A 23,356-nucleotide genomic window follows, 5' to 3' on the forward strand; every position below is an offset into this window, starting at 1 on the left:
TCATCTTGTTCTTCTTTTAATAACAAGTTATATTCTTGACTGAGAAGAACACTTTGTACTCCCCCATTCACTGCTCTGGATGTCATAGATTGAATACTTGGCATAATGCACATAGTGAACACACAACAGCAGATCAGGACCACAAGGACAGGTGTCACTATTTTTAACCAAAGTTGCCACCAGGAACCAAAAGCAAGCCAGGAGAAGAAATCCCAAGATTTGGGTTTACTGTCATCCTGCATTTCCTGATGAACCTTTTCAATTTGATGTAATGCTTCAATAGCTGTGTTTACACGGACAAAAGTAATCGGAAAGAACGCCTGATCAGAAGAAAATTGTAAAGGGCCTGCCTACATAACCAAAACATTTCTTCAACCACATAAGTACCATTGTTTCCTGGAATTTAGATCCAACACAACGTCCTCTGGGACAGGGAACTGCATAACAATGGCATACTCTGTCATTATCTGGACTTTATCTGGAATGTGAAGGGAATGAGAAGCTCATGACACATCTTCATTGGCAGAGTTCCTAAAAACTCTGTGCCATCATTGCCATTTACGCAAAGTGGAAACAGTTCCTGGTTCCACACTAGACTCAGGTCTGAGTCTGTTTGTTCTCATCTTGGTTGAGCAATACTGCCCACTAGTGAGCAGCGTTTAGAACTACATGCTGGTTCCTCTTTAGTCTCGGTTGAACTTCTGAGAGCATTTTAGAAATGACAGGAGTCAAATTTCTTGACATCATCCAGCCGTTCAGACATGGACGGTCTCATGATACAGCATGAAAACAGCTGTTTGACTGTTTTCTATTGTTTTAGTGACCAAGCATTGATGCTTTTAATTCTTTTCAAGTCTCAAGTGTCTGGGAGCTAGAAAAGAAAGAAATCATGAGGAAAAACATGTAATATAAAGAACTCAGCGAAACAGTTTTCATGACTTTTTGATTTCATTTCTTTATTAATTCGCCCTTTTCCAACACCTCACTCAAAGTGCTTTCCATAAAATACAATCAAATGTGAAAACAAGATGACATGACAAATGATGCCGACAACCCCCCCCCCCCCCCCCCCACACACACACACACACAGACACACACATACCATGATAAAAAGAGTCCACATCACAAGTCCACATCAGGGACCCCCCACCCAGGTTAAAGGAGTACACTACCACAGGACCCCCCAGATCCGTTCAAAAGAGTCAGAACCAGGAGATCCCACTGCAGTGACCCCGTTCACTGAGAAGGGTCAGTCACCCATGTGGAGGATCCCTCTGAGGAAAACACTGGAGTTACAAGTAAAATGTAAAAGGAATAAAAACCAAGTTAAAATATATTTAAAACAAACACAATTAATTACATAAATAAACCTTAATAAACATATAAAAGACTTAAACATTAAAAATAAATAATTAAATAAATAAATGTATATACACACACATATAAAACTAGTAAAAAGAGAGCATAAATAATTAAAATATCAAATCATTCCTAAAATTCAACTAAAAGCTAAATTAAAAAGGTAGGTCTCATGCTTTCCTTTAAAAAACGATTGATTTGGATTCAGCTGCTAATCCACTTTCATGAATTTTTGGATTACCAGCAGAATTTTCTGTTATTTTAAAGGATCTGATCAATTTGTGTTTCAATCCTATAATTTCACGTCTCAACCACTTTATGACGTATCAACAGTTTTACTTCTAAATTGGTTTGTTGTTTAAAAAAATAGGTTGCTTTCTCTGTTTTTAATTTTTCATCCACTCAAAACAGAAATCTGCTAAAAATTCTCTTCCTGTCTTTTCCTATCAGGTTGTGAGGATTGTTCTCCTGAAGCTGGTTTAGTCGGTTCTGTTTCTTGGTTTGGATCATGTTCTGTCTTGAGTTGTCTCCTGTCGTCACACCAGGTTCATGTTGAAGATCATCCACAGCTGTTTTCATTTCTGTTCATGACCCCCCCCCCCCCCCCCAGTATATTAGTGTCTGGTTTTCAGCTCATCTGCTTCTTCAAGCTTTTCTTGCTCCTTTGGTTCTGTTGGGTCAAAGTTTCTGTGAGTTTCTGACTCCAAGGCTGGTCTCCTGCATATTGGGTCCTACAGCAGCAGTTCCTGACATCAGATATGACGGTTGTTGCAGACCCATTGGTTGTGGTACCTACACCGTACATCGGGTCATCAGGAAGTGGAACGGGAGTTGGCAGGCAGCTAAGCCAGGCTTTGAGTTCTCCGATCTAAAACAGAGAGTGGGAACGTACAGCAGACTCGTTCACAGTTCTCTGTACACAAGTAATCGGCGGGGTTTTGGGGCATCTGCAGCGTGGCAACAGTAGCCTGCAAGCGTGACGTGACTGTTTCACATAGATCCACCCTCCTCTCAGTGAGCGGTACGTTTACCTGGCCTTCCTCCTGCACTTACCAATTATCAATGCTCCTGCAACTTATTTATTCCCTTTCTGCAGAAACATCTTTTGGCTGCACGCCCTTCTTCCCTCCCCACAAATAGGGGATTCAAGCTGCTGCTTTGCTTTTATTGTGGTCCTTGTACGGGCTCACACCCCTGCCACAGTGGGACCCTTTGGAGTGGATACGCCTAGCTGCACGTAGGAGACCTCTCTTTGCTGTGGCGTCTCGCTGGACTGTGGACGGCTCCCACCAGCTGATCGGCAGCTTACCCGGCGCCCCTGAAGGCAAGGCAAGGCAAGGCAAGTTTATTTGTATAGCACAATTCGTACACAAAGTAATTCAAGGTGCTTCACAAAACAGAAAAATGCATTAAAATCACAATACATCATAGAAATAATCAACGTAAAATTTACTTTAAAAGAAAAGAAAAAATTTGAAAATTGATTTAAAAATAAAGGAAGGAAAGGAAAGAAAAGTGCAGATAGGACCTTTCAGTCATATACACGGCTAAACAGAAATGTTTTAAGTCTAGATTTGAACATGAACACAGAAGAGGCCTGTCTTACGCCTTCAGGGAGGCTGTTCCAGATTTTAGCTGCAGAATATTGAAACGCTGATTCCCCTTGTTTAGTTCTGACTCTGGGAATCAACAGGAGGCCGGCCCCTGAGGTCCTCAGAGTACGAGATGGTTCATATGGCACTAACATGTCAGAGATGTACTTTGGTGCTCGGCCATGGAGAGACTTGTACACAAGCAGAGCTGCTTTGAAGTCTATTCTTTGGGGTACAGGGAGCCAGTGCAAAGACCTGAGCACAGGACTAATGTGATCATACTTCCTGGTTCTGGAGCAGCAGCATTCTGGATGTACTGAAGCTGTTTTACAGCTCGTTTGGAGAGGCCGGTGAGCAGGCCGTTACAGTAGTCTAACCTACTGGAGACAAATGCATGAATAAGTATCTCCAGGTCTGGCTTTGACACTATGTTTTTGATTTTGGCAATGTTTTTCAGATGGTAAAATGCCGCTGATGTTACTGACTTGATATGGCTGTTAAAGTTTAGGTCAGAGTCCATGATTACCCCTAGATTTCTGACTTGATTTGAGGGTTTAAGAGACAGAGAATGAAGGTAGCTGCTGACACTTTCTCTTTGTTTCTGTGGGCCAAAAATAATAACTTCGGTCTTGTTTGAGTTTAGCTGGAGAAAGTTGTTCTGCATCCACGCACTGATCTGTTGGAAGCAGTGGCTGAACATTAATGCCCTATTATCTTTAGTGTTTGATTGTGTGACTTTTATTGTGTGTTCATTTTATTCTTGTTTCAGGAGGTGTGAGGCCGAGGTGGTGGACTGCTATGTCTGGTGGTGGGTCCCAGTGTGCTGTGTGGTTTCTCCATCACATGTGCAGTGCTTCACAACAAGGGTGTTTGCTTTTGTTTTCTTGTTGTTTTAACCACCTCGGTAAGCTCCTCCTCCAGAATATTTGTATTGACTTTTACTAAGGATTGTTGTTTTATTGATTTTCATTACACTGTTTTTTTAATTAAAATTGAATAAATTATATTTTATAGCAAACCACAGCCTCTGCCTTGGTTTAGAGTAGGACCTACATGTCTTTCTCTAATCTTTCCTGGGGCTGAGCAGCCCTAGGTGACGTTATCAAAACTTTTATTCGTGCGGCCACACCAACATTCAAACATATAAATGCATTCATAACTACATTCAGTGCAGATGCATGCATGTTTAGCAGTGCATGTTTGGTCAGTGTGCAGTAAATGTGCAAATGCTGCTGAGATCATTTCCTTTTCTAAATAAAAATGTGTGATTTCCTCTTCACTTCTAAACCTAAATATAATTGTTCTCAATAATCTTTCACATTTCTATTTCTTTTGTAAAATGTGGTATTTTGAAGATCTTTGTTAAAGATCTATTTTTTTAAACAAAACAACATTTGCTTTACAATATTTCATGCTTCAAATGTCTCTTTATGACAACTACATTGGCTGTTCTTTTTCATGAAAAAGAAAACAATTTTGAAATTCACAGGAAAGTTTCAAAACTTTCTTGTGAATTGAGTGTAAAGTCATGTGTAGCAACAATTGCTACACATTGCTACTTCTCAACAACTCAGATTTCGTGTTTGTCTTTCCCCAACATTTCGAATAAACGTTTTGATGGAACACATCAACAACCTTTCCAATTCTAGTTTTGTTTTAAGTAAAAATAGGTTAAATTGTGGTTAATTAGAAATTGACAGTTGGCCAAAGTCATATTGTCTTCTTAAAAACACAAAACAATCTTAAAGGTGACATAAAATATTATTACATTTTTGTCATTGTATATTTTGCTTTATTAAAAATAAGCACCAGTAATCAAGTCTCCATGTCTCTGTTTTTTAGGGGATCATTCAGAATTTCTCCTGCCTCGGGTGTCCACATGAATTAGGGATCCTCCCTAAGACAGACAGACGATGTACCAGAACTCTTAGAGAAAGAGTTAATCTAACACTACAACTACATGTTCAAAGTCTAGCAGACAAGCTTCTTTCAGATGGGGCTTGGTGGCTAAACGCTCTACCACCAACCGTACTTTTACTAATTCTAGGAACCACAAGCAGTCCTGCATTTAGTGAGCGAAGTGTTCTTATTGGATGGTAAGGGACTATGAGGTCCTTAATATAGGACGGGGCCATTCCATGTGAGACCTTATAGGTTAACAGGAGGATCTTGAACTGGATTCTGGAATCAACTGGGATCCGGTGAAGTGAAACTAACACAGGAGTGATGTGATCTCTTCTGCTAGTTCCTGCTAACAATCTAGCTGCTGCGTTCTGAACAAGCTGGAGACTTCTTAAGGAACTCCTAGGACACGCTGCTAACAAGGAGTTACAGTAATCCAGTCTAGACGTAACAAATGCATGGATGAGTTTTTCAGCATCACTCTTAGAAAGTAGATTTCTGATCTTAGCAATATTTGTAAGGATAATGAAAGTCGAATGCACTAAGGAGCCGCCTTGTGAAGCTGAAGGGCGTCTGCACACGCTCCCCATCCTCTTCCCGAACTGGATCTGGATTATTTCCCTGCTTAATGCTGTCCTGGCACTTATTGTATTCGCCCGAGGTCTGCAATATCCTCGTTGCGGGCCATGATGATGGATTCCAGCTCCGCTGTTCCTGCTCTCCAAGGCCCCACCAGCGTGGAGTCGATGCTACCTGGGCATGTCCTGGTGAGTGCAGTACTTTTGTAGAACTTTGACCAGCTGGTTGTTCTTATTTAAGCTCCCTGCGGAAGATTGGACGGGGAGAAGGAACAGCGTCTGTTTTTATAATTGCCATCATCATATTCCAGCTTTGAACTGACTTTATTTGAGGTGGGAAGGTCCGACTCGGTGCTGTGCGCCGTCGTTTACAGACCTCCCAAGTACAACAAACACTTTGTGAAGGATTTCTCTGACTCTTTGGCTGAAATTATGCCATCTTATGATCGTGTTCTTATTGTTGGGGATTTTAATATTCATGTGTGTTGTCCTGAAAAGCCATTGGTGAAGGACTTCTTTGAGATCATTGACTCTTTTAATCTAGTTCAGTGGGTGTCTGGAGCCACTCATGAAAAAGGACATATACTGGATCTTGTTCTCTCCTATGGACTGTTTTTAGTATGGAGATCTGTGACTTAGCTATTTCAGATCACATGCCTGTGGTGTCTGAAGCTGGACTTTTCATGCTGCAGTCAAATCTACCGCTCCTCTTCAGCGCTGCAGGATTTTTAACTCTTCCACTGCTTTTGACCAGCTCACTGCTCCCTCCTCTACTGCTGATGATGTTTTGGAGCTCAGTTCCTGGTTTCATTCCTCCTGCAGTAACATCCAACAACACTGTAAAACAGGCTAAAAAAAAAAAAAAAGAGTACCCGGTCAATATTATTATTTTTAATCAGCACAACCCACAGGTGCTTTTTAAAGTGGTAGATTCTGTTCTGAATGTTCCACAGGCAGAGTCTCTTGAAGCTTCACCCGACCTGTGCAATATGTTTTTAGAATTTTTTAATACTAAGGTTTCGAACATAAGGGCTGGCATTATTCTCCCTTCTTCTGACCCTTCGGTTTATGTTTGTTGCTCAGCCATTTTCAGAGATTTTGAGCCAGTGTATCTTTAGTTCTTAAATGAGTTGGTCAGTCAGAGCAAACCATCAGGTTCTCCCCTAGATTCTATCTCTCCCAAGCTTTTCAAGGAGGTTTTCCCAAGCTTAGCACAGTAATCCACGCGTTCATCACGTCCCGGCTGGATTACTTTAATTCTCTGTATGTTGGACTCAGCCAGTCGTCTCTGTTGTCAATCTGCTGTTGATTGAAAGTGCCATATAAATAAAGATGAGTTGAGTTGAGTAATGACATATGAGTAATGCTTTCATAAGGTCTTCTTGGGCAATGTGCAGTGTTGTGCAGGAGTGAGGGGGGGGGGTCGTCATTGACCTCTAACAAGAAATTTCCTGCCGTTTTGAAAACAGCATGAATTCTTCTCCTCCTGAATAGGAAGGATTTAAATAAAGAATTACTCAGAAATGTAATTTTAAGCCTAATATCCTTTAAACGTGTCCTCCATTGTGAGAAAAATGCCACAAGAAACACCAAAACACAACTTTTGTCAGAGTGGGTCTTCAAAAAAGATCTCAGTCCCTGATACCACAAACTTTGCTTCATATCCTCCGGTCCTGAAAGTGTTTGAACCTTTAACAGATATTATGTTTTTTTCTTTTAGAACAGGAAACTTCTAGAGTCAGAAACATCTAAAATGGGCAGCACAGCTCAGAGTCTCCGGATATTCTTATTTGAGGAACAGATGCTGGAGCACAGATAAAATCAACCGGAGGAAAAAGTTTAGTTTTTAAGAAACACTCAGAGATCGCAGTTTTCAACAACTAATATGAAGCATGCACAACACCAAGCCAGAGATAAATGTGACTTATTCTGTCTATAAACCAAGAAAACAGCATCGAAAGACAAATGGATACATTTCTGTTCATTTCAATCAAATTATGTACATTGCATGAATTTGATTGTAAATGAATGTTTGTGTGTAAGTTCTTCCAGTGGTTGTATTGAATTGAATGGGAGTCTCTCTGCAGCATCAGTGCATGAAAGAGTGAATGACATGAGTGGAGTTTGTTCTGCTGCTACTTCCTGAATGTTTGCAGTTCAGAGCTGACTGCTTTCATCAGGAAACAGTGAAGTCTGCTCAGTTAGTTTGATCTCTAAAGATGTCCACACAAACTGAAGCTGCAGCAGATTGGAGAGTGAAATTTAGCAGAAATCTTCATCCAGATGGAAGAGAACAAAGTGAGGTGGAGATGTTAGATGATGAAGAGCAGCACTCTGATCATGGATTACAACAAACTGGTGAGCAGAAAAACTTCAGACTAAATACTACAATATTATTTCATACCAACCTCAAATCATTTGGACCAAATCACTGTTATTTCTCTGATATTTGGATTATTTAGTAAAACAATGACATTTGGAAATGTAGATTATAAATAATCATCATGTTCAAATAAAGAACTTCACTTTTTGTCCTTCTAGAAAGAGACATTGCTGCAATACTGTTCAGTCAGGAAGAAATTGTAGCATGCATGACAACGGTTTGAATAGAATTCTGGAAATCAACTAAATCTGCTTTTTAGGAAATCAGAAGCAGAAGAATCTTAAAGCTGAGAGAAGAAATTGTTTCAGAGTTTTCAAGTTTTCTCTGGGAGTTTTCTGTTTTCTGATTCTGGCTGGACTCATGACTCGCTGTAAGAATTCAACGTTTTATTTCTAACATCTAGTATTCAGTTTTTAAGTAGTTCTATATTTTTGTGGTTTTGAAATAAATTTGTTTTTGTTAAGTCAGTTTTCTTTTGGATACAGCAGGAAACAAACACTAACAGAAATGTTATTGTTAAAATGACAACAATGTCTCACAAAAATCATGAAATAACTTCTTTTGATTTACATCAAAGTGTTTGTGTTACAGATCTTCTGGTGTCTTTGGAAAACAACAAACTGCAGATTAAACTTTCAGGTAAAACTTCTTTTACAAATGTTGCATATTCGCATGTTTTCTTATGAGTTCAAATATTCTCTGCTGACAGACATACTGTGTCTATGTGATGAAAAAAGCAACAATTTGATCAGAAACAATATTATCATTCCAATATTGAACACAGACTTTCAGACTGTCTGTAGTCAAAGCACGACTGCTAATGATCAGATTCATTCTGTTAAGGAGCTGAAGAACAAACTAAGATGAGAATCTTAGAGAACCATCAACACCACAATACTGAACCCTTTTTCCTTCATTTCAACTCTTGTTTTGAACCTTTTTCCCTGCATAGATCCTCCTGAATGGATTACAGTTAAAGTTAGCTGATTTCCAGCATGTGGTGGAATTTATCCAGACTACTTAAGGTTGATATCCGGCTTAAGTCCAGCATGAAATACGGTGCAGACAAGATGCAGAATGCATTGAGAAAAGCCTGGATACAAATCTGCAGTTGTTTACTTGACTTTCCTGATACCTTCCTGCCAATCAGGTCATCATTGGTTTGAATTTTCAGCTTTTTAGTCAGTGATTTTCCAGTTTCCTTCTGGAACCACTATTTTTTTCAAATTTGACTCCTTTCATCCATTTACACTCACTATCTTGCACCCATGGAACCCCCCCCCCCCCTCCCCACTAAAGTGAAGATTGCTTCTGTTAAAGGCCATGTTATTGTTCATCTAAGTAAAAATCAATGATAAATGGACTTCTACTGTTTATCACCCCTTTAAAGTGAAATGGTGTCCTGAAGGATGGAGGAGATTTGGAAGCAGTTGCTACTATGAATCCACTGAGAAGAAAAATTGGACTGACAGCAGGGATTTCTGTCAGAATAAAGGATTTGATCTGGTGGTGGTAAACAGCAAAGAGGAACAGGTGGGTGTGTTCACACTAGTTCCTTCCAGCTTCTTGTGTCTTGGATTCTCCACCTGTATGTGTGCTGCTGTTGTCTGGATGCTGATGGATTCCAGCTGAAATTCTCCTCAACAACTCAGATTTCATGTTTGTCTTTCAGCAACATTTCAAAGAAACGTTGTGATGGAACACAGAAACTCTTTTTCCCACTTCTAATGTCTTCAATTCCAAATAGGCTAAACTGGGATTCAGTAGAAATGGACTGTTGGCCCTGAATACAAAACAAGAAGCAAAAACTAAATGAACAGAAATCTGCATCAAAGAAAGTCAGATTTTGTTCCTCAGATGAACTTTCTCTCAGTTTTTAGGACAATTATCCAGAACAGATGAATCCTAAAGACCAGACATTATTTTACTGGACATTTAGTGTGAAAGGAAACCAAGATGGAGAGAATGTATTAAGAAAGAACATTTTCTTTGTTTCTAGGAGTTTGTTTCTGCATTGAATCAGAAAGCAGAATCCTGGATCGGTCTGTTTGCTGGATGGTCATACCAGAAACAGAAATATGATTGGAAATGGGTGGATGGATCACCACTGACAGAAACGTAAGACTTTGTTTCTTTTACAACGTTACTAAATTCATTCTTTATGACTGAGCCTGATTGTAAATGTGTGAAATCCTTTAAAAAATACAGAAAATGTTTGAACATCATAATTCAGACCAGATTATGAACTGAATTTAGACCAGAGGTAAACAGAATGTTTTATCACAGGTTCTGGGAAGAGAAGTCTTCAAAAGACCCGTACCAGTTCCATTATGCAGTGTCCTTAAGTACTGACGGGAAATGGACACGACTGAACAAAGGAAACAACAAAAACTGGATCTGTGAGAAAAACAATTCTAAATATTTCTCATAACATTTAAATATCAGTTAAAAATGACTCAGATAAACAGGAAACTGTAATAAATGACATGAAAACGAGCTAACTTAGAGCAGCAGTTCAGACTCAGGTTTGGTCTGTAGCAAATAACAAACAGCTTCCACAAAGTCAACTCAAAAGTTACATCTAGAAAGGGAAGTCAATGTTTTGAACATTTTTCTGTTTTTTCTCATGATTTTGATGGAATATTAAAATAATTTATGATGGAAACGTGTCTTTTGTCTGAATATATTTCTGGTTCTGTTTGGGGTCTCTGTCTTTAAATGGGGGTTTGTTGTGGAGACAACTGGACACTCTTCCCCTTTACCATTCCATCAACCACCTCAGCAGAACATAAAGACCCGCCTGAGTACAGGTGTCAGCTCACCTTTGCACACATAGTATGTGTGACAGAATGAAAAGTGTTATGTGTGGTTTGTGTGCATGTGTGTGTGTGTAGTTGTGTTGAGTACATGTAGTTGTGTTGAGTACATGTTGACATGATTGTGTGTGAAGATTTTTGGAGTCAACAGGTTTGTTTGTAACACTTGAGTATGTGTGTGGACAGGCCCCGCCCCTTTTGATCAACATATACACTAGACAGTAATGATGATAATCTTCCAGCATCTTGTTGTTAATGATTGTGCCCCCCCCCCCCCCCCCCCCCACCATCACCTCTGTAATCATCCTCCAGATTTATTTAACTCCCCTTTTCCCCCTGTCTTCTTTGCCCTTTCCCCGTCTCCAACATCCCCCCCTTCTTTTCTCTACTTCTTTTCCGTCCAGTCCAACAACAAAAAAAACGTTATACAAATAAAATAAATATGGGATTTTTCTCATAATGGAGGACACATGTTAAGGATATTAAGCTTAAAATTGCATTTCTGAGTAATTGTTTGTTTAAATTGTTGCTCATCCGGAGCAGAAAGAAACGTGCCATGTTTAAAACGGTGTAGGTACCGGATGTTCTCGGGTTGCCGGATGTTCTCGGGGTCCTTCAGGGTCCTTCCAATGAATTATATCACTAGAGGAGACATCACGTGGTTCCTCATGGGAGGAGAGCACCGCCATCTTGGTGAGGTCAAGTTTTGAAGACCAAACCACTTTTATAACATTTAATAAAGAGCTCTGTTTTTGCTTTCAATCACTTCATTATATGAAAAAGAAGAATGGCTTGAAATTGCTTAGTTTTGTTCAGAAATAAAAACTTCACGAGTACCCCTAACTTAACTAGTATTAGACTACTTAGATTTTTTCTATGTTCCTTTATTTTATTTTACTTATGTTTTTATTTATTTGTGTGTTATGTTCATTGTTTCTTTTTTCCCCTCTATTCTTTATTTTCTATGTTAATATGTTATGTTTGGCAATGGTGACTGATCTTCGAGGCAATATTGATTACATCGTTATTGTTCGTTGTTAACGTTAATGTCATTGTTAATGTATGATACCGCAATTGTCAATAAAGTTTTTAAAAAAAACTTAGCGACGTTAACTCATTGGTCGTGGCAACTTACAGCCAATCAAATAGTGTGACGTCATCATTGGTCGAAGGACCCCGAAGGACCCCGAGAACATCCGGCAACCCGAGAACATCCGGTACCCACACCGGCACCAAATTTAGTTAGAGGTCAACAACACCCCTCCCCCCACACTCCTGCACAACACTGCACATTGCACAAGAAGAAAATATTACTCATTTGTCATAACTGCATTCAACTTTCATTATCCTTGCAAATATTGCTAAGATCAGAAATATACTTTCTAAGAGTGATTCTGAAAAACTCATCCATGCATTTGTTACGTCTAGACTGGATTACTGTAACTCCTTGTTAGCAGCGTGTCCTAAGAGTTCCTTAAGAAGTCTCCAGCTTGTTCAGAACGCAGCAGCTAGATTGTTAGCAGGAACTAGCAGAAGAGATCACATCACTCCTGTGTTAGTTTCACTTCACTGGATCACCGTTTTTTTAGGAGTATTTCCTAAAAATAAGGGCAGAGATGTTTAGTGTAGTCTCTTTAGTCAGTTCAGTTTAGAATTTTCCTATTGAATTCTATGTATTCATGATCCTTAGGTGTTAGGGTGAGTGAGGCTGGACCCAGAAGCAGGACAGACTGGAGGATGGATGAGGAAAGAGGGATTTTGGCGTTGGTGGGTTCTGGCGTGACGGTTCTTGGCTTGGGTGGAATGAACTGCAAAGGTTGACCCAGGGTGAAGGTTGAGCCGATGGAACCCTTCTAAAGAGGCAGAGATAAAGACAATTAGATTTTTGAGAGAACTAGGCACTTAGCACAAAAGCACGAGACGTAGCCTTGGCTTAAGGAGTCAGTACTCAACAACGTGAAGCAGACGGACTGACGTTGGCTGTAGGGTGGTGGTTCCTTATAAAGGCCGCAGGCTGATGAGATGATGGGTGGCAGGTGTGGAGATGAACCCAGGATCCTAACACTTAGGATTCTAAGTTTACTTTATAATTACCGGTACAAAGCCCATTGAGACAACTGTTGTTGTGATTTTGGGCTGGATGAATAAAACTGAATTGCATTGAATAACAAAGATGTCATGATAAACGTATCACTGTCAGATGCAGTCGTTCCACGACCCTCCAACGCAAAATCCTGCAGCACCTGTACGGGTTGACCTCTGTATGGGTGCATGACCTGAAGATTTATGCTGTTTCTCCGGATGACATTCACACATCAGGGCGAAGAGTTTCACTGTTTAGTCAATGTAAAGACACGATCTGAGGTCCTGCGGTGGGAATTGGGTATCAGGCACAGCGCGGCGAATCAGGGACTCGGCTTTGGGCATGTGACATTTCAGTGACTCGACCAAAGGGTAGAAAAGAAAACGCCAATATGGCTGCTCAATGCGAGGATTTTTGTCCTGAACATTCATCCATTTTTTTTAACTCACTGGGGCCGTTAAGCAAAGGCGGGGTCCACCCTGGACAGGTCACTAACCTGTCGCAGAGCCCATGGAGCTGAAGCGATGGCGCCTGCTACGCTAGCCAGCAGCGCAGTGGACAGCATAGCGAGCTCATGAGCTTTGCTGCCCGTGGGCGGCTGGCTGCCGGGCAGATGGAGAGCCGCTGGAGCGGGTGCAGTCGTTCCAGCTCCATGGGTTTAAGATGGTCCATGTGGGACTGAAAACCTTTAAACTGGGCCCTGGACTGACAGAAGTAACGTTCAAGCAGGAGAGATTCTGAATGATCCCATAAATAAACACGGAGACTGTATTAATGATGCTTATTTTTAATAAAAAAAAATGTACAATGATAAAAATGTAATGATATATAGATTCCTTTGCTTTTAAGAAGAACATGTGACTTTGGCCAACTGTTGCTGTGTTACATTACAACGTTCATCTGAAATGTTGGGGAAAGACAAACATGAAATCTGAGTTGTTGAGAAGTAGCAATGTGTAGCAATTGTTGCTGCACATGACTTTACACTCAATTCACAAGAAAGTTTTGAAACTTTCATGTGAATTTCAAAATCGTTATTTTTATGAAAAGAAAGACGATGTAGCTGGGTTATAAAGAGATGTTTGAAGCATGAAATATTGTAAAGCAAATGTTGTTTTGTTTAAAAACATAGATCTTTAAAAAAGGTCTTCAAAATACCACATTTTACAAAAGAAATAGAACTGTGAAAGACTATTGGGAAGAATATATTTAGGTTTAGAAGTGGAGAGGAAATCACACATTTTTATTTAGAAAAGGAAATGATATCAGTAGCATTTGCACATTTACTGCACACTGACCAAACATGCACTGCTAAACATACATGTATCTGCACTGAATGTGTAGATATTAATGTATTTATGTTTGAATGTTGGGTTTGTTTAACATCGAATGCAAATGTGAGTAGATGAAATGTCCAACCAAACTGACGTAAATCGTTCTGCTTGTTTAAAAAAACAATGTGAGAACACAGAAACCCACAAAGGCAGGATGAGCTATGCCTCTTTATGAGAGCTGACATTGAGGCGGTTGAACTCAAACATGGTTTGGTTCACTTCTGTACCATTTCAGTCCGTTTTTTTCCATTGCATTGTAACGATCCAGCTGCTTTTTCAGTCGTGGCGGGAAAACGAGAGCCGAGCTGCCAATTAACTAGCTGCATTGACTGTCCTTGCCCCCCCATACTCCACACGCCCTCAAACAGTTTGGAGACAGAGAGTAGACAGAGAAATAGATTACTCCATCTCCTTTCTGGCATTAAACCCTATTAATGGTTTTACATAACAATAAATACAATTAACCTATGTAGGGGATCTGCTTAATAAAATAAGAAAAACTATTAGCTGCCAGGAACCAAAATCTTTGGATAATTAACACTGGTCTCAAAATTCAAACATTTAACTTGCATATGTACTTAATTGTAGACCTGATTGTTCCGGTTGGTGATGCCGTTTTAAGTTGGTTAACAGATTAGATGTGTTACAGTGGCATAGGCTATCTTTGTGTAACAATGTTAACACACAACATTCCACTTATCCAACTGTCTTTTCTCTTCATGGATGCTGACAACAAAGCCAAAGTGTTCCCTCCCTCATAGGAGATCGTAAGGACATGGGGGGGTCCTCATCTCTGGCCTGGCGTCTTCATTATTCATATGTTGACATGCTTATTGTCCGTCACCTATTAGCATCTCAGAGGAAACTCACGGCTAACATTACTTCTTTACGCAAAGTTCATACAGTGGCTATCTGGGGGTTAGCCCCGCCTATAGCGTCTAAGACTAATGGGAAGTGTAAAATCTTGAATCCTTAACCATCACTGAGAGAGCTATGCAGAGAAGTGAGCTTCATCTTCTTACGGTGTTCATATGTGTCCATAATAAAATGCATTTTGTAAGTAATTTTTTTCTGCCTCAGTTTTTGTACGAAAAAATACCGAAAATAGATAGATGGAAACTTTATTAATCTCCCAATGGAGAAATTCAGGTGTGTCCGGCACCAAAGCACACACAATAAATAATAAAATAATACTTCATAAAATAGCAGTTTTCTCTGTTCTCAGTTTTCTTTAATCTGATCAGAAAAAGCCAAGCTCCATTACCATGTGCCCTCTCATGGTAATATTGTTTTGTTTTTAATTTGTAGATCTTGAATGTGTTTAATGAAAAGTGTGATTTGATTTTCTTTCTGTAGTGTTTTACTGTAATTTGTTTGGTTAGCTGAAAAAAAAAACTAGTTAAAAAAACGCAGTTGGAGCTTGGCTTTTTCTGATCAGATTAAAGAGTTTAAGGAGCAGCTATAGTTATGAAAAAAAAACTCCCGCTAACTTCCAAGTCATCGTTGCCGCCATTGGAAAAGGCCTGCAGCAGCTGGGTGGCTGATGGGCACAGCCACATCAATGGAGACGAAAACGGACTCAACTTTTTTTTTTTTTTTTTTATTTTTTTTTTAGACTTGTCCTGTCCAACAGCTAGGCAGGCAGATGAGAGCTGAGGGCCTCTTGTGTTGGACATATTTTACTTTAACAAGAGGGGTTATTAATCTTCAGACAAACCAAAGGTATGACTGAATAAACCCCTTTTGTAATTGAGGCCAAACTTTATTCATTTCAACCATGATTGAAAATCTTTGGTGTTGGACCGGACGGAAAAGGAAAGAAGGGAAGAAGAGGGAGGGATGTCAGAGGGGGGGGGGGGGGGGGGGGGTGATAGTGAGAGGGGGGGGTAAGACCATGAAGCAGCATAGAGCAGACAGGTTTACTGGTTGTTTATCATTACGGTACAGTTCAAATGTAGTACAAAAAGGGCGGGGCCTGTTCACACACACTCAAATATTATCAACACACCTGCTAGGTGCCAAAAATGTTCACATGTCAACATGTACACAAAACAGATAGTGTTCACGAACGCATACCTATGCCTTTAAACCAACTAGTGTGAAATCTTTCATTCATTCAATCATGCAAACTATAAGTGCAAAGGTGAGCTAACACCTGTGCTCAGGTGAGTGTTTATGTTCTTCTAAAATGGATGGTGGAATGTGAAAAGAAGGAGGAGGAGCGCCCAGCCACCCCCACACCCAGACCCCCACCGCGGCAGCAGCGGCAGCTGGAATTCCCCCAACGCCACACGGGAACAGGCAGGGAACAACCGCCCCCCGGGCGACCAAGACCGCCACCCAGGCCAGGGCCAGCAGGACCGCCGCGAGGCCCCCAGAGCCAGAGAGCAGGGAGGCGCGGAGGGAAAGAGAGCGCCGCCCCAGCCCAGCCAGGAAAGCAGCCCCCGCGCCACGCCGGAAGAGCCCAACGCAGGGCCCCACCGGAGAAGGACGCCCACAGCCCCAGACGAGCACCCCACCACCACCCAGGAGTTCCGGGCATCCCCCCGCCCCAACCCCAGGTACGAGCCAGGACCCCCCAAGGGAGACCCGCTCCGCACTCCAGGCAGCCACCCACCCGGCCCACGGTTGGTCCAGGGAGGAGCAAGGCAGGGGCCCGCCGCCCCCGCCCAGGAGGGGGGAACCCCGGGGAAAAAAAGGGTGGCCCACAAGGGATGTTATAAATATGGCCCGACCAGGCTCGGCCATGTTGGAAGTTTGGCGGGGCCTAGGGGCAAGGACCAGGACCCACCCCCCAGGGACACGAACACCCCTGGCTCAGGTGTAATATGAACCCCCCCACCGTGCGGAGAGAGGACCGCCGGGCCCAGGGAGCCGGCACCCAAGGCACACGGCCGCCATCCCCAAGAGGCCCGCACCCCCCACCAGGGAAGGGGTAGGGGACAGATGGACCCAGGTCCCACCTTCCTTGCAAAATGTGTGTGCGTGTATGTGTGTTTGAGATGGTGTGTGTGTGCATGTGTGTGTGTTTATGTTGGAATGTATATATATTGAAGGGGGAGGGGTGTGTGTACTAAGGGGGGTGCAGTTAAAATTGGCGAGTAGGGCACTGAGGGGACATCTCCTGATTACTCACAGTGACGTTCCCTAACCCTCCCCACCAAGGGGCCCTAAATGTCTAAGGTGTGGTTAAAATTGGCGGGTAGGGTGCCAGGAGGACATCTGCTGCTTGCTTGCAGTGACTCAACGGACTCAACTTCTCACAAAGTTCCTTCTATGCCAAAACCAGTGAGGATTATCCAGGAGACCAAGGCCCCGTCCACACCCATCAGCTGCAGCTTTTGACGACCCAGTAAACAGGGGCCTCATTCATAAAGGTTGCGTACGCACAAAAGAAGGCGTACGCCACTCTCTACGCAATAGTTAAGATTTATAAAAAGCAAACTTGACGGGAAAATGTGCGGTCCTTCACGCAAGCTCTGACCCAGGCGTACGCACAAAAACGGGTGAAATGAGAAACGGCGACACCGTCGACAGATGGAAGAAACACGTGAAAGTGAAAATGACAATACTGCCTCTCAGAAATAACATGAAGACTTCACAAATCAAGTCTGACAATTAACAGCCTACATGAACAACTGTTTGATCGATCAACAGTGAAACAAACAAAAAAAATCAAACGAAAATTACAACAGAAATTCAAATGAACACATATTTGCAAAAAGAAAAGTGAAATATGTTCTGCAATATTGGCATGTTGTGCAATTCATCCTCATAAATAATATAGTAAACAGAACGAAATAATGTACAAAACTGACATTCCCGTCAATGTGTCCGTCTGGCGGAGCAGATATAGGTGCAGACAGACAGACTGAGGGACTGAGAGACAGACAGAAAGACGTACTAATTGTCCACTGGGGAAAGTTGTTTTCATATTAAAACATTTCTTCATAAGCTATGGAATTATGGTATTCATGCATATGCCTTTAGTTTGTTTTATTTTTGATAAAACAATGTATGGCGTATGTCTCAACCATTCACAAAGCAACAAGAAATTACATTTGCGCTGAACAATTTCCCATTTCCACGTCGATTATTACCGACATCTGTAGCTTGTCAGATGTAATTAAATGGAGGGAAATAAAATGCCCCATCACAATGCGTAATGACGCACAATGGCTGATCTTGCGCTCCTAGAAGATGTGGCAAATGGAAGAATTCGGAGTGAACGCATCTTTAGACAGCAAGAAGACTTGCTGGCAAACGAGGACGAGTGGCTTATGAGCCGGTTCCGACTTCCTCCAGCCGTCCTGTTGGACCTCTGCGGGCTTTTGGGCCCGGCGTTAAAAAAGAGCACTCGGAGGACCACGCGTGTCACCCGGTGCATCTGGCGCTCCGGTGCCCCCCCAATGGAGCGCTAGACGTTTTTTTGCATCGACTTTGATATCCGACCATTTCTTCTTTATTTCGGCCACGGTCCGAGGTTGTGAGGCTACAGCATTTTTGCCGTCTGCCACCGTTTGCCACTCAAGTGCCTTTTTGGCATTAGTAATGCCCACACTGTGCCCTCCAAACAACACTTTTCTCTTCTTTTCCACCTCGCCAACGATAACTTCTACTTCACATTGAGTGAAGTTACGTTTTTTTTTATTTCCTCTCTGTGTTTGCAATTATTTCTCAATCACTGAATATTCATTTGTGGGCGTTTCACGGACTATTTATGGGCAACTATGGGCGTGTGATGAAGCCGCAAAAGCTGCGCTGCATTTAGAATCGGTTGTGATTTAGTAAAGGAAAGATGCGTAAGATGTGCGTGCGCACGGTTTTATAAATCCGAATATCTCTGTGCGTACGCACGTCCTATGTTTCATCCGTACGCCACTTCTGACGCAAATCCTACACAAAGTTTTATAAATGAGGCCCCAGGGCTGGATGGGGTTGAATGCACTGGAGAAATCAAAGAATGTGACCCTCACAGTGTCGCCCCCTCCATCCAGGTGAGAATGAGCACACTGCTGCAGGTAAATAACAGCCTCCACCCCCAGGCGTGGCTGGTAGGCAAGCTGAAGTGGGTCCAGAAAGATGGTTTCACCAGGGGTCTCAGGTGGGACAACAAAATCCTTTCCAGCACTTTAGCTGCATGGGACGTGAGGGCTACAGGACGGTAATCACTAGGTCCAGAGGCTGCAGTCTTCTTGGGGACAGGAACCAGACATGCGGTTTTCCAGGCAGCCGGCCCCGTCATCAGATTGCGGCTCAGGTTAAATATGATAAATGTTAAAGATTGCTGATGGTGTCCGGGCCAGGAGCCTTTCGTTGGTTAATTTTTTCCAGCTGTCTCCTCACCTGGCAGGTCATCACAGTCACTGTGGCCTGGAAATGGTGTTGCTGAAGACGCAAGCAGCAGCGTCAACATCAGCTGATGGTGGAATTGAAACAGTAACCACGATGGTGGATGTAAACTCGCGGGGCAAATAGTAAGGCTGCAATCCGACCACCAAGAGTTTAACATTCGGGCTACAGAGTCGCTCCTTGTCACAAACGTGTTGGATTGCACCATCGCTCGTTCACGTGCAGTATTAATAATACTGTAATTATTCCCCATCCTTTCTTCTTACCGGATGCAGTGGCGTCTCTGTCCGCACACACCGTCACAAAGCCAGGTAAAGCGACACGGTGGTCCGTGAGATTGAGATATGGATGAAGCCACGTCTCAGTGAAACACAGTAAACTGCTCTCACGATATTGTCGCTGCCAGCTCATCCGTCTTGTTAGCCAGAGAGCGTATATTCCCCGTTATGATCGCCAGAACAGCGGGCTTATGTTTCTACTTCTTTGCCTTGACCCGGGTTCCAGCCCGGCATCCACGCCATGTTTTTGAAATTTTTCCTGGGATGTCGTGTCTAAACCCCAGCGGCAGAACGTGCCTGCTCAGAGTAAAACAGCTGATCGCAGGTGTAAACAAAAGACTTGCCGCTGTGAGGGTTACACTCAGCTACAAGAAGTAACGAGAGTAGCAGAAAAAGTAACCACAGGCGCTTGGAGCAAATAAAATTCATGCTGTTGACTGAGGGGATGTCTGAAGCAGGCAAAGAAAAGACAAAAAAAGACAAAAAAGATTGAAAAAAAAGAACAAGACTAATTAAATACTAAAGACAAAAAAACAAGACAGAAGCTTTTCATCAAATTACATGAATTCAAGGAAGAAATTTAGTTGACGAAATCCAAACTTAAAGTGCAATGCTCCAAATCAGAGCTAGTGGAGAGAATTTGTTTGAAGGAACAATCTGTTGTAAAGCATAATAATGAGTCAATATGTGCGAAAACTGCACCGCCTCAAGACTTTAGGGGGAAAGTGGACAGTTTTCAGTCTCTGCAGAACTCATTCTGCTGTTGAAAAGGCGCTATGCATATGTAGACAAGGAGTTTGATGCTGGAGCAGTAAAATAATCACTCCAGAAGTTCCTCCAAAGACAGCAGATGCTGCTGCATGCTTCGTGCCAAAAAAGGCCTGAAGTTAAGCGAGGAATTGAAATTTCCAACAGGAGATCGTCGTTCAACAAGAGAAGCTAAAAATGTTGGAAATTCACAGAGATCTTGAGGCAATTGAAACGGACTATGATGGTTATGAGAAAAGAATACTGAAATAAGAGATCATGAGGTAGAAGTCACTTCATTATCTAACCCCTTAGAACAGCGGCACAGTAGGATGCATCCTCAAGTTCATCCGCATGCAGCTCCACTTCCTTTGCCGGCACGTTCATGCAGGCATGTTCAGGTTTCCGAGAGAGTTTCAGTTCCCCAAACTAGTGACATTCAGATCGCAGAGGAAAATAATGAATTGTCCCTAGTTGAAGCACTGAAAGAATGCCTGACAATGACAAGACTTCCAGCTCCAGGACCATTTGTGTTTAGTGGAGATCCTCTGAAGTTTGTAGAGTGGAGAACAAGTTTAAAGGTTCTTATACAACGTGGCTGTGTAAGTTCAGCACATAGACTGTTCTATTGGACTGTTCTATCGTAGTGACGAGGAAGCCGACATTTAGGCTTAGGAGGCATTGAAAGAAGTGATTATGCCATCCTTTTGTAATAAAGAGAGCTTTCAGAGAAAAAAAAACAAAGCAGCTGCCCAAAGGTTTCTCAAAAGAGTCACTCAGATTAGAAGAGCTCAGTGATTTTTCTCATGGAATCCAGGGTCAGATTTCTGGAGGGGAATGAGCAATGGTACTGGGACAATTACCATAATCAATGGCGAGCAATTAGCAGTGCGGGCCCTTAGGCAAGCCCCTTAACGCTACTGCCTCCCGAGCGCGGTTCGGCTGCAGCTCACCGCTCCCCCAGGGGATGGGTTAATTGAGGAGAAAGAATTTCCCTATTGTGGGATAAATAAAGTATCAATCATTAAAAAAAAGGAAGTAAGTAAGTAACAAGTTTATTTCAAATCAAATCAACATTTACCTGGAAAAAGAAAATATAAGTCAATACATGACTTGGAAAATAAGATTTGAAAGGGAAATGGAAAAACAAAGGAAAAAAAAGAAAAAACAATGTTAATATTTCCCTTTAGACCAGAAATTGGTTCTCCTGGTTCTGGGTAAATCTTTACCCGTCTTTATTTGGTGAAGCACCACCAGAAGACTTGCATGTGTCCAGCCTGCAGGAGATGAAGGCAGAAATCAGCTTCACTAAATCTGAAAAAGTGTTGCATCTGTCAGAGGTGCTAACTCTTTCAGGACCAGAGAAAACATCAGCAAAGTTAGTGAGAACAGAGACTGAGACCTTTTTGAACTTCATTACGCCAGTTTCCAGCTTTCCATTCTACACGACTCTGATATGACAACCAGGTTCAAGGAAAAACAGTTCAGGCTTAAAATGTAAATGGTGTCTCATTTTTGAAATGAAGTAAGCTGATGTGGTGGATGTGGAGTAAAGCCAGTTTCTCATCAGTAAATAAACTCATATTATAATAGAATTGAATGCCTTCATTGTCACTATTGTCACTATAGACATGTGCAATTTGCATCACACGCGCATGCAGTGAAATGAGAGCCGCTCACTGTTCAGTGCAAACATGCATGAGAAAAATAATTTCACAAAAATAATAAAATAATTTCACAAAGAAGAAAAGTACAATTTATAAAAGTACAAAAATGTAATAAAAATTTTTTTACTTTCCGCAGAGAGGTAGGCATATAAAAACTGCTATGCCCATGGTAGCAGAGTTATATTGCGCTTAATATATTGCACATAATGAGATGGTGTTGACATGATGAGATGCGCATAGTGAGAGAGAGGAGAAAGAGAGAGCAAGAGACATGGGTGTGTGTGTGTGTGGAGCTGCCAGTGTCAATGCATGTGTGAGTTCAGGATGATTATGGCTTTGGGGGAAAACCTGTTCTTAAGGCGGTTTGTCCTTGATCTGATGCTCCTGTAGAGCCAATGATCCTCTGAGCCGCTTTGACTACCCTCTGAAGTCTCTTCCTGTCCGCCATGGTGCAGCTGCCGTACCACGTTGTAATGCTGTACGTCAGAGGGCTTTCAATAGACGCATGGTAGAAGGTTGTCAGCAGGCAGGGGTCCAGATTGTGCTTTCTGAGGATCCACAGAAAGTGGAGTCTCTGCTGCTGAGCCTTCTTGATGACCAATGTGATGTTTTCTGTCCAGGAGATGTTGTTGGAAAATAGAACTCCCAGAAACTGGAAGGTGTGGACCCTCTCCACACGCTCTCTATTTTTGTAGAGGGGAGCTGGGTCGGTGTTGTGCTTCCTGAAGTCCACGATGATTACCTTGGTTTCCTTGGTGTTCAAAGCTAAGTTGTTGTCTGAGCACCAAGCTACCAACTTCAGGACCTCCTCCCTGTAGGCGGCTTCGTCTCCCTTTAAAATGAGTCCGATGACTGTGGTGTCATCAGCAAACTTCACGATGAGGTTGCTGTCGTGCTGCGGACTGCAGTCGTGGGTGTAGAGGCAGTACAGGAGGGGGCTCAGCACACAGCCCTGTGGGGAGCCAGTGCTTGGTGTGCGTGTGGGGGAGAGGTGGGGGCCCAGGGAAAAACAGTTCAGGCTTGAAATGTAAATGATGTGTCAATTTGAAATGAAGCTGAAAGCTGATGTGGTGGATGTGGAAACATCAGGAAGAAGGAACATGAGAACCTAGAGAACAAGCAGAGACTCAGAGAAGAACTGGAGAAAGCCTGGAAGGTGAAGGTGATGGTGGTTCCCATGGTAACCTCTAATCTGGAGGAGTGGCTACAGCAGATGATGGAAAAACCTCAGACATGTCACATCTGAAAAGGCAGTGCTAGGAACA

At 42.2% G+C, this 23,356-nt stretch overlaps 1 protein-coding gene across 3 annotated transcripts in view; it reads left to right on the forward strand.

Annotated features, from left to right (window-relative positions):
- The window catches only part of LOC110015840 (CD209 antigen-like protein E), a 900,664-nt gene extending 890,189 nt beyond the window's left edge, over positions 1-10,475 (forward strand). Inside the window, exons 1-6 of one of the 3 annotated variants that reach the window (XM_023959749.1) lie at positions 7,452-7,789; positions 8,074-8,184; positions 8,406-8,453; positions 9,205-9,347; positions 9,814-9,932; positions 10,101-10,475. In XM_023959749.1, the coding sequence (XP_023815517.1) occupies positions 7,651-7,789; positions 8,074-8,184; positions 8,406-8,453; positions 9,205-9,347; positions 9,814-9,932; positions 10,101-10,245 (705 nt within the window). In that variant the 5' untranslated portion in view covers positions 7,452-7,650 and the 3' untranslated portion in view covers positions 10,246-10,475. The other 2 variants (XM_023959751.1, XM_023959746.1) reach the window with 2 other exon arrangements.
- Positions 10,476-23,356: the final 12,881 nt, after the last annotated feature.

Source organism: Oryzias latipes, chromosome 11 (genome assembly GCF_002234675.1).
Source record: "Oryzias latipes chromosome 11, ASM223467v1".
NCBI classification, from domain to species: Eukaryota; Metazoa; Chordata; class Actinopteri; order Beloniformes; family Adrianichthyidae; genus Oryzias; species Oryzias latipes.